The sequence below is a fragment of the Fukomys damarensis genome, unplaced genomic scaffold (genome assembly GCF_012274545.1).
Source record: "Fukomys damarensis isolate Sample0158 unplaced genomic scaffold, DMR_v1.0_HiC HiC_scaffold_16, whole genome shotgun sequence".
NCBI classification, from domain to species: Eukaryota; Metazoa; Chordata; class Mammalia; order Rodentia; family Bathyergidae; genus Fukomys; species Fukomys damarensis.
Genome location: NW_022900928.1, coordinates 108488855 through 108500661, shown reverse-complemented (window position 1 = coordinate 108500661; position 11807 = coordinate 108488855). Strand labels below are relative to the sequence as shown.

The 11807-nt window shown below is 39.6% G+C and overlaps 1 protein-coding gene across 3 annotated transcripts in view; it reads left to right on the top strand.

Annotated features, from left to right (window-relative positions):
• The window catches only part of Plekhm3 (pleckstrin homology domain containing M3), a 182485-nt gene that overhangs the window by 18652 nt on the left and 152026 nt on the right, over positions 1 to 11807 (top strand). For all 3 annotated transcript variants that reach the window (XM_010616080.3, XM_010616081.2, XM_033764580.1), the window contains exon 2: positions 2321 to 3202. In XM_010616080.3, the coding sequence (XP_010614382.1) occupies positions 2599 to 3202 (604 nt within the window). In that variant the 5' untranslated portion in view covers positions 2321 to 2598. The remainder of the gene's footprint in view (positions 1 to 2320; positions 3203 to 11807) is intronic.

Genomic DNA, 11807 nt, shown 5'->3' with positions numbered 1-11807 from the left:
GAGACTGGGTCTTGCTATGTAGTTCAGGCTAGCTTTGAACTCACTGTGTAGTCTAGGCTGACCTCCAATTTATAGAGATCTTCCTGCCTCAGCCTCCTGAGTACAAGAATTACAGGCATGCACCACACTCCTGGCTATGCTGTGGTTTTAGACCAAATGGGACAGAAGCACTGTACAAGCCAGCAGTGCTGGCCATCAGTGCTTTTAACCATCCTGGAAGTGCTCAAGCAGTGCACACAAAAAGTATATTCCTAGATATTTTGATTAAAAAAAACACTTTGTAGGTATTTACCTTTCCTCTAAGAGTAAATTTGAAACAGTAGGTAAGAAGAATAGCTATAATATTAGATGATTAATTAAATGCTCTGTATCTTGATGCCTCTTCTATAAAATGGGACTTGGGGTTGTGGGAACCCAGAGCCTCACACATGCTAAGTGCCCTACCACTGAGATACATCTTCAGTTCTTTCTATTTTATTTTGAGTCAGGGTCTGCTGAGCTGCCCAGGTTAGCCTTGAGCTTGCAAATCTCCTGTCCTAGCCTTCTAAGTGGCTATGATTATGGTTTGCACCACCATGCCTAGCCTATAGTGGGATTCTTGTACTTTGCTAATGTTCATTTGAATTTTCAGAAAAGAAGTAAAAGTTATAAGATTTACTGTATATTTCTTTTTCTCAGTCTTTGGTGCAGATAAAATTGAAAAAAGCCCCAAATATCAGAATTATAGACGTTAAAACCTTGCTACACAGTTCAAGAGGCCGAAGGCCTAACTTCAGACTCAGGGAAAAAAAACACCAACACTGTTTGCAGCTAATTTTATGGAGTATTAACATAAATATCAAAATATATAAAAACAGACAAATTTATAATTATTGCACTTTACGAGGGAAGAGGCTAACCACATACCCTCATGAGATCTAAAATGAAGGTCAGGCCAGGGATTTAGCTCAGCAGTTTGGTGGCCTGCCTCGCAAGCACAAGGACCTGAGTTCGATTCCTGGTACAAAAAATAAAAAATAAATAAAATGAAGGTCAGTATGTACTACTTTAATTCACACTGAGCAATGTTTTTTTTTTTGTTGTTGTTCTTTTATTGAGTTTATTGGTACATTTTAGGTATACAGTATGATTACATTCATTATTGGGATCTTGTACCTTTACATGACAGGTCTTGGTTCTCATTTTTTCCCCTCACACTAAGCAATGTTAATTGATGCTGTTGATTTAAATGTAATTGTTTAATGACATCAAACTTTTGAAATTTTTGAAAAGAAATCATGTCTGTCTGCCTTTGCAACAATGTGTATTGATGCTATTAACTGTCTAGTTTTACTTAAATGCCATGAAGGAAAAAAATACCTTTGCCTAGTTTTTTTTCCCCCCTATGGCTAAAGATACACAGATATATGTGACTGTTAGGCCCTTGAAAGGTGGCTAGTATAATCAAGGAACTTTGATTTTGCTAAACTGAGATTTAAATAGCCATATATAGCCAGTGTCTAATGTATGACATTGGTTACTGTCAAGGTTGGCTGTAATTTGGCCTAATCATGGAGATCTAGCTTTTATTTCCTAGAAGGAATGGGTTATCACTCATATATAATTCTTTCTATCCAGAGGGAACTGTAAGGTTTAGGACTTGAGGTCTGGAAAAAGAAAAGATGAGCTAAAGTTTGCCGCTCAGGCTCTTTGACATTCCCTAGGATAGATCTGTACTCTGAGGCCAAACCTGATATCTTGGGGAGTTTGGAGCCTGAAGCTTCCCAAGAAAACTGGGGGAATTTTGAAGTCTGGAGTCATCTTTAGGCATTATGAAATCTAACCCGAGGAAGTACAAGCACAATAACATTCAGTTTTTATGGAGCCTGCTTCTCTACTTCCCCCTTGCACCTTTAAACCCGACAGATCAACAGTGCTTTCAAGGTTTGTAATAGGACTCAGGCATGTATGACTTCCAGACTGCTTATGACATAGGGCTAGCCACAGAATTCCTCATCTCTTTTGCTTACAATTTTAAGTCAACATATCAGAGTTTGCCAGGGCAGTCTTTTCACAACTGCTCTCAAAGGCTTCTCTGTGTGAGTAAAAGCTTTTGGCCTTATTTCCTCTTATCAAGTGTTCTGCCCAGCTCTGTGTAAGTTTTCATACACAGTGGGGAGTGGGATGTGCTCCTGACAACAGCACTTCTGTACATGTATTGTCTCCCTTTGTGTGTGACTGCCATGGAAGAAGTGTAAAGATGAGAAAGTAACTGGGAAGATCTGTGTACTATAGAACACAATGAACCTATGCCAATGCTGTTCTGTTTACTTTCTTCCAGGAAATTAAGAATTGGTATGGCATCACTTTGACAAGAACTACCGTGTTGTCTTCACAGAAATCTCATTGAAGAATAAGCTCAAAGGAACACTTGTCTCTTCATGGTTCTATTACTAGCAAATGTTTTCAGTGTCCACTCTTGTGCTTGACCTGCTCTAGGCAGCCCAATGAAGGTTCCTGCCAGCTCTTTTGCAGAAGCACCTGTCTTTGTTTGGTGAATGTTTGTTAAGGCTTTCCCTCAAATATCTTGAGAGGCGGAAGCCTCTTGGAACCTATGACATGGAAGCTTTGGAAGTGGATGATATCAGCCCAGCCTTGGAAGTTACTGAGGATTTCTTTAGTACTTTTGATAATAAGCTAGAAAAGCCTGTGCAGCAAGCTGAGGTTTACAGGATTCAGGAAGTTCCTGAATTAGTGGGGCATGAGGTACTCAGTGACATAACAGACAATGGTGCTATGAGAAACGTTGCCTCCCTGGGCAAGGGAAATGTGATTTGGGAGCACTGTAAGAACAGACTCTTAGAAACAAAAGCTCAAAATGTCTTCCCTGCCAAAGAACAGTTTATGGTCCAGAGAGGGACAACCCCAGATAATCTATCCTGGATGGAACAAAAGGAAGCATCGACATTTAATTTTTTCAATATCTGTCAGCGTCGGAGGGACAGACCTCGTTCTGTGAATGACTTATTGGATGACACCTCTGCTTTCAAGCCAGGCCATGCTCGATCGAGGTCAGATGTGACCCAAGCAGATTGGCAAGTAGTCCTCAAAAGCATGCCTTTGCAGCAGCAGCCACAGCTGCCATTTCTACAAGGTCCTCACTTCAGGCCCTCTTTCCTGTTGCCCTCAGCAAGTAAGGTAGAAGATGCTCAAGGAAATACTGGTATGTTTTAATTCTTATCTGAACTCTATTGAATACTTGTTGATTTTTCCTGGCTCTCTTCTGTCAACCTCAGGAGAATGTTACTCTCCAATATCCATATCTGGCTTTGCTTATTTAAACTCCTTCCGTTTACTTTGACTTTACTTTGCCTCAAGTCAGCAGTCTTGTCTTCTCAAAAGATATTTAGTGAAAAGACAACCATGGTGTGGAATACTCTCGTATTTAATGTATTTCCCTTTGAGCATTATGTGATACTGCTTATTCACATCAGTAGCCGATTTTACTGTATCATAGGGGGCTTCGCTTTGTGCTATGATGAATTTAGTGATATATGAAGACAGGATCCTTGCCTTGCAGAACTTTCTCATCTAGTGGAAAGGATTGGACCCTAATGAAGACCCAGGAAGGTTTGTGAGGGAACTTTTGTTTTACTCTATATATAAAGTGAGTGGGCTGTGAAAGCATAGAGGAATGAAGACGCCATAGGCTGGACTGGTCAGGAAGGACTTGTAAGGGAGCATGGAATTTGAGCTGGACTTTGAAGAACACAACAGTTCAAAAGGTGAAGATGACAGGATTATAGTGTGAACAAAGGTGAGGAGAAGGGGCTGGGGTGTAGCTCAGTGGTAGAGCACTTGCCTGGCTTGGATATGGCCCTAGGCTCCATCCTCAGCACCAAGGGTGAGGAGTTGGGAGTGCAGAGGCCAGCAAGCAGACACTTGTGAGTAGAACCAAAGATTCCATGGCAAGCAGTGGAGGAAATAGTTGAAGAAGATGGTTAGGACCTCATCGTACAGTGGTCTCAAACCTTGTAGAGCTTTCAGTGATAACAAACAGCCCACTGTGGCACATGTACTATAAGTTCACCACCACTGGGAGGGCTTTGATTTTCATTTTTTCTCATATTTTATATATGTACTCATACACATGTATGTGTAAAACTCCTGTAATCACAGTGAACCTGTTCTTCTGGGGGTATAACAAACCATCTCTCCATTTTCCCCACCGTTTTTCTTCAAAATAACCTCATTTATCAGTAATAACTGCAATTTTTATTACTGATTCTTCAGTTACCTGCTCAGCCCTTAATTCAGATAGCTGTAACTCAAATTAACTGGTTTTTATGGTGCGCCTTACTGCTATATTAGAGTTACTGCATACTTTCATTTTGCTTGGGAGTCCATTGATATATTTAACATTTTAATTAGTTAATAAGTGTAACCCAAGGCAGTGCTATACTTTAGTAGGAATATTAAGGAAATCTGGTGTATTTTCATATACAATTAAAATTTCTCCTTTCAAAAATTTTTTTTGTCACCTATTCAATTAGTACCTTTTAATTCCTTGTCTTCTCTCATAGGTGCTCACCATTTTCTGTAACATCTAGCTAATGGTGGTGGCCATGGGAGTGAAAGGACAAGGACATCGGGAAGCAAGGATGTGGTGACTAATTAGATATTGCAGACAAATAAGTTGCTGTGACCCCTGTTTCTGGCAGAATGATAGCTTTGCCCTTGAACTGCTTGAGTCTGTGTACAAATAGGTACACTCTTCTTTTAGCAGATAACCTCAGTAGTGTATTAAATTGTTTTGTTTCTTAAAATTCATATAGAGTTTTATCACTAAACAACCTTAACTATTCAAAATCCCTACTATAACCTAAATGACGAGAATATTGTATTTCTAACTTTTTTTCCTACCTTATTCAGATTGAAAATTCAAGAACCGTATTTTAGTTTCTAAAAAGTTATGAAATTTTCCCTTGTGGATTATACAAACCATGATCATTCTTATGTAATTCCCAATTTGAAAAGAAATTTAATACTAATTTATGTTGAAATATAAGGTGAGTGGTATTTTGTTTTTGTTTGTTTTTTATTGTTTTTTGAGACAGAGTCTTACAGTATAGTCCAGGCTGGCCTTGAATTCACTGTGGAGCCCACGTTGGCCTCGAACTTGTGCCAGTCCTCCTGCCTCAGCCTCCCGAGTGCTGGGATTACAGGCATGCAGCACAACACCCAACTAAAGTTGAGTGGTATTTTGAAAAGTAAACTGTAACAAATGGCCTTTGCAGGAATTGATGTAATATATCTCTGGATATTTGCTCATTCATGAGATACACATCTTAACAGGAAATAGCAAACTAAACAGGAAATAGTAAAGGCCCTGCAAAGTTTCTAACACCTTTTCTTTTTGGTATGCTCTGATGAGGAGGCAAAAATAAATCATGTTTTTATTGCTCAACTGGTAAAGGTCATGATAAGCAATGGCCACTATTCTTGGGCTAAGCATAGAAAAGGGTTGTAGATTTATGGCTGATGGCTGACTTGCAAATATTTGAAGGGATGTATGTGCATACTAGTCAAAATCAGCCAAGATCTTTGAGTAGAGTTTACTTCAAAACCTTCAAAATTAGCCATCTAAACTGAAGAAAGTCCAATTGTTTCTCTCAAGAAATATACCAGAAACAGAGATATTTTGGCTAGAGTCAGAGATGAGGTCTCAACAGATTTGGGGTCATGCCAGTGCTGTAGACTCATATATCCAACCACCTGGTGAATATCTCTGTTGGAATGTTTCATAGGCATCTCAATTCAAAGTGTCCTCCCATCTCCCTAGTCTTACTGTTCTTACGGCCTCCTCAGAAGAAATAAAATTTAGTTAAATGGGTTTACTTTGAAGAGGTAAACTTGATTTTGTGCTTAGCCCTGTCACTCTCTTCCTCATAGGCTTTATTGCTGCATGGTCTTATATTTTCTTCACTTGATAATTCAGTTTTTGTCCTAGCTTCTTCTCCGATCTCACCTTGAATAGTTTAAGGATTTATCAAAAGTGATTCTTCTCCTTCTTGTCTACCCTTTCCTCTTTTTCTACCCTCTTCCCCTCTCCTTGCTTCCATAACAGGAAGTGCAAAGGTCTGCTTCATTAGGAGGGACCTTTGCATCTTCTGCTGTAATTGGTGATAAATGAGTGGCTCCTAAGACTTACTGAGGTAAACTTGGCTCTGAGTATAAAGCCAGGTAGATTCTGGAATAATGGGGGCAGAGAGTAGTGGGATGTAGTAGTAGCTACTTTGCTGCTAGGCTAGCCTCTTTGAGAAGGCTTTCTGGTCAAACAAGGTTGCATAGAGTTTCAGACCTGTTCCATTACTTTCTGTCTGGGTAACATAGAGCGGATTTTTTAACCTCTGTGTGGCTCCATTTTTCTTAAGTCATAAAATGTGGGATATTTATTAAAGTAAAATTTACTTCAATTTCTTTTGAGTGATAAATGAATTTGTATAGGAAAAATTGAGGCACATCAAAGCAATCTCACTGACAAGGATTGTTTCCTTTTAACGTACTCACTGAAATATAGGAACAACACAGAGCTGTAACTTTGCCTTTCACCCTCTTGAAAGTTATCCATACAGAAAGCTTAAATGAACCAACTCCAAGGATTTGAAGAAACAGAATGAGAGCTTTGGGGTTTGCCTCATTTTTTGGTTGTTTTACTTAGAAACTTGTAGCTGAGTGTAGTGGTACACACATGTAATCTCAGCACTCTGGGAGACTGAGGCAGGAGGATCAAAAGTTCCAGCTCAGCCTGGGCAACTTAACGATTTAGACCCTGTCCAAAATAAAAGAATAAAAAAAAGGGCTGGAGATGTAGCTCAGTGTTAAGACCCTAGGTTCAGTCCCCAATGTTGTGGGGGAAAGAAAAGAAAAGAAAGGAAAGGAAAGGGAAGGGAAGGGGAGGGGCACTCTGGGAGACTGAGGCAGGAGGATCAAAAGTTCCAGCTCAGCCTGGGCAACTTAACGATTTAGACCCTGTCCAAAATAAAAGAATAAAAAAAAGGGCTGGAGATGTAGCTCAGTGTTAAGACCCTAGGTTCAGTCCCCAATGTTGTGGGGGAAAGAAAAGAAAAGAAAGGAAAGGAAAGGGAAGGGAAGGAGGGGGGAGAAAGCATCGTAGAGGCTGCATTGCCTCAGACACAGGAAGCCCCAGGCTAACTGCCTGTGCTAGTGGATGAAGGGTGCTGCCAGCTGGTCTAAGTAAACCAATGGGATGTGGCTTGAATCCAGCCTGATTAGTATCATTTGCATTTTCTGAGGATAACTGGATAGTAATGTCAAAAGCTTAGGTCATACAATGATGGAAAGGAATAGGTCTCAGACAAGATGGCAGCAGAGGATATTATTTCTAAAGAAACTCAGGGTGGAGACCAAAGCATCCTCGGGGTGTTCTCCCTTCCTTAATCAGTGTCTACCATGCACCAGGGAAGCTCTCTGACTGGGACCTATCCCTGAGGGAGGGAGGGCCTAGATCTCACCACTCAATGGCTGATTTCTGGTTCTAGCACCAATAATCTTAGTTCTATAAAGACGTGCTCTTGACTGGTATCTGTACTTAACCTTTCTCCTCTCTCTATCACTATCATGCTGCTGCTGTTCACTGAGTAATGGTACATAGACTCCTGGGAATTCCCTGGAAGATCACAGAATTCATCACAGAATTAAAATGCAAATATTAATATATCTTAAGGAAGAAACAAAGTCCTATGAATATGTGGGTGTTAGATACTGTTCATATAGGTATATGTATGAAAAATAGGCTATAAACACATATGAACACACTAAAAAGACATATGGCAAAGGAAGGTAAGGCTATATGCAAATAATATTCAACTAGGATTTAGAAATGTCTCGGGCCACTGGACTGACACACACTTGTAATCCCAGCTACTTGGGAGGCTAAAGTAGGAACACTGAAAGTTTAATGTCACCTTAGGTGAATTAGTTAAGACCCTGTCTCAAAGTAAAATGTAAGGAAGAGCTGGGGATGTAGCTCGGTGGCAGACTGCTTGCCTAGCATGTATGAGTCTAGTATTTGATTCCTCTTACTACCAGGAAAAAAAAAAAAAGAAAGCCTTATCCTAACTTTACTCCTAATTTACACATAGGTTTGGAAAAGTCACTTATTTTTGTTGCCTTTGGTTTGTAAATGTAACTTGTCTCTCCCACCCTTCCCAGATCTAAAGTCACATCATTCAAGGATGTATTTGAACTGACCTTGACTTATGGTTTTGTGGGCGCTAATTACTATAGTCAGATCCATAATGAAAGGTCATGATGGAAGCATAGCTATTGTTAAAATTATTTTAACACTGAAAGACTGTGTGCCTTATAACTCTTACTTTTGTATGAACTGCAGTGGCAGTGTTTAAAATCAAAATCTGTAAAAAAATATTTTGGATTAACTATAGAATTCTGAAATTCAACAAATTGCCACAATCTTACTTTTCTGTCTCTGACTGTGTTCCCATTTTTATTTGCTTGGCAAGGGCAGTGGTAGCTGGGTTTTTGTGTCTGTCGGTTTTACTCTCTGGTGACCTAGCACGTGTTCCTGTGTTTGTGTTTTCTTGTTCTAAGTACTTTAGGAGACGGTCTCAAACAGAGATTTTCTTTAGGGATAGGAAAACCATTACAGTATGGTTTCTTTATTCTGGGTTTTATGTTTCTCTCTTTCACTTCCTTTTTTTCCCATCTTTGACTTAAAAAGCCAAATTTGGGACTTATACTAAAATGACTGTGTTTTCAATTATGACATTTCTCAAAAGCCTTGCAGCCAGGAGAGATGGGAATAGTCCCAAGAGCTTAGAATAAGTGAGGTCAACAGGACATGATCTCTTGTTGAATTCATGATTCACCTTTCAGTGGGATTAGTCAGTACAAAGAAGTTGCTGAAATAGGTAACAGAAAGTTGATATTATGTGGTCATATAGTTTCCATTGGTTACATTATTGAAAGTTTCCCATTGGCAGCTATTTGGAAACCTCACTAACAGCCTGCCCTCCAGTTCCTGTCATTTCTGTACTGTATGGGGGCTGAAAAAATGGGGTGTCTGATGTTCTTTGTGATTCATTTATTTGTTTAATTAGGTTAAGGAAAACTAGGTTATTAATTTTACCAACTTCTAGAGCTATCTTCCTAAAACACAAATCTCTTCACACCACACTGTTCCAAAAATGAACCATGGTTCCCCATTACTTACAAAATCAAGTGTAAACTTTTAAAAGCACTTAAGTATCTTCCCAACCTCACCACTCACACTGTCCTCCACCCAATGTTTTGCTGTATTGAATTTGCCATGTGTTTTCAAGTTCCTGGGTTTTTGCTCATGCTCTATTCATCCCAGTATACTTTGTCTGCCCTTTTCCAGAGACCCTCTGTTATCTCTCAAGGACCTATTCAAATGTCACATCCTCTTTGAGACCTTTCTAGTTTTTCTCAGTATCTTTCTTTTTTCTTTCACTTCACATTTCCCAAGCACATTTTATTCTGTTGTACATTATAGGTAATTGCTTATCCATCCATCTCCCCAGTAGATTGAAAGTCCTTTGAAGGTGTGAACCATATTGTAGAATACTTTGTGTTGTACAAGTGTGGAAGGTTGAAGTCTATGTATTGTTGCTTAGAAAATTAAGACAGAATAGCATTTTTTGGTTTGGGTGTTCTTTGTTGTTGTTTTGGAGACAGGTTCTCACTATGTAGTTTAGGCTGGCTTTGAATTCACTATGGAGGCCAGGCTGCTCTTGAACTCATGGCAGCCTTCCTGCCTCAACCTCCTTAGTACTGGGATTACAAGTATGTACCACCTTCCCCAGCAAGACGGAATAGTTTTGTTTTTTACAAAACGGAAATGGCTTCTATTTATTTTGTCCTTACCTATAGCTTGTGTTGAATTGAATCCAGTTTGTTTTTAATGCTTTTTAAAGCTGGGCGTGGCAGCACATGCCTATAATCCTAACACTTGGGAAGCTGAAGAAGAGGATGAGTTCATTGCCAGTTTGGGCTATTTAATGAGTCCCAGTCTAAACCCCCTCCCTGCAACAAGGCTCTCAGTAACTGCTGTCATTCAATGAGAGTTATATTTGCATTCAGCCCTGTGCTAGCAAGTATTGATTCATTATTTTATTTCATTTTTATAGTAGCTTAATGGACAGGTGATATGATCCTGATTCTACAAATGAGGAGGCTTCGAAAATTGAATTCACCCAAGGTTCCAAGCCAGGCCCAACTCCAGAGACCCATATAACTGCTGGGCTAGACTGCCTTTCAAGCAACAATGTTTAGGACTCATTTCTTCCACCACAGTAAAAGTTTAAACTAGATTGAAAGTCTGGACATTGGAGTTCCACTGTCAACTTACCCACTTTGTTGTTTAACTTTGGCTAAGTCATTCTACTTCCTGGAACCTCTTTCCAAATCTATGAAAGGAGTTTAGAATGCTTTTAGAAGCAAATAATATAATAACGAAGAATGACATAAATGGTTAGACTCATCATCGTGTTTTTTTCATCTGCCTAACAGACAGCTATTGAACACTTAGTGAGTAAGTATTATATGCATACACATTTAATAAGAATCCCAGAGGTGATGGTCCCAGAGTCAATAAGGACCAGGGGATTTCTAACTTTTTTCTCTGCTACCCTTCTCTCTCTTCAATGATACAAAGTGGATACAGCAGCCAAGACTCTTTTACTCTTATGTCAATAGCCAAAGTTAGGGAAGGGAAGCAGGACATCTCCTCTGGGTTTCTTTCTGATGGCTTTCAGTAGCATACTCTCAGTGCCAGAACTAGGTTGAATGCCCATCCTTACGGCATTCTCTGGCAAAGGAAAATAAGATTACTGTGATTGGTTTAAACAAATTATCATTTTTTTTCCTTTGGGGCAGGGGAGAGTCATCTTGTCCCTGAGCCTGTGAAAACCAAACCTGAACAAAATTATGTCTCTCTTGAAGGCAGTTGACAGGCTTTGTCTCAGATGGTGCTGGGCTGGTGGGATTTCTAGCATGCCCTTTGCCTCTAAGTTTCTATGATTTCACAGATTTTACAAAGGTTTAGTAATAGAATTTCACTTATCTTAAAATCTGACATTCTGAGAGTTTTTTTTTTTTAATATTTAATTCCTCTAGAGTAGAAAAATAGAGCAAAAAGCTTGCCATGGCAAAGAGTAAACATGGTTTGAAAGTTGGTGTTTGGAATTGCTTACTGGGTCAAAAAAAATCTGCGAAGGCTAGGGTTTTCCTTGTCACAGAAGGTAGAAAGCCTCTGCTTTTAAACTGGGTCTGTGATCTCCTGATCAGGTTCTACTGGAGAAGAGAAATTGACCAAAACTGTATATGGACTATGGTCACTGTTGTCTACAGAGAAGAATATAGACAGAAAACATCCCTTGGTTGGTGTGTCTATCTAAGGTGTAGCTAGGTATGTTGCAGGTCTTTTTTTACAAAAACCTATGTAGATAATTTGCCTTTTCCCCTAGAAGGATAAACTAATGAGATACCCTGTTTTACTTTTAAATAAAAGTCTCCAGCCAGGCGTGGTGGCGCACTCCTGTAATCCCAGCACTTGGGAGGCTGAGGCAAGGAGGATTGCTGTGAGTTTTCCAAAGTAGCCATAGAAAGAATATTGATCCTAGTTCCTTTCTGATAGGATAAATTTATTAAGAAATACCTGTGCAGGGCTTGAGGTTTTGCTCAGTGGTTTCACTGGCTGCCTTGTAAGCCAAGGTCCTGAGTTTGATCCCCATTACCCCCACAAGGGAGGGAGGGAAGGAGGG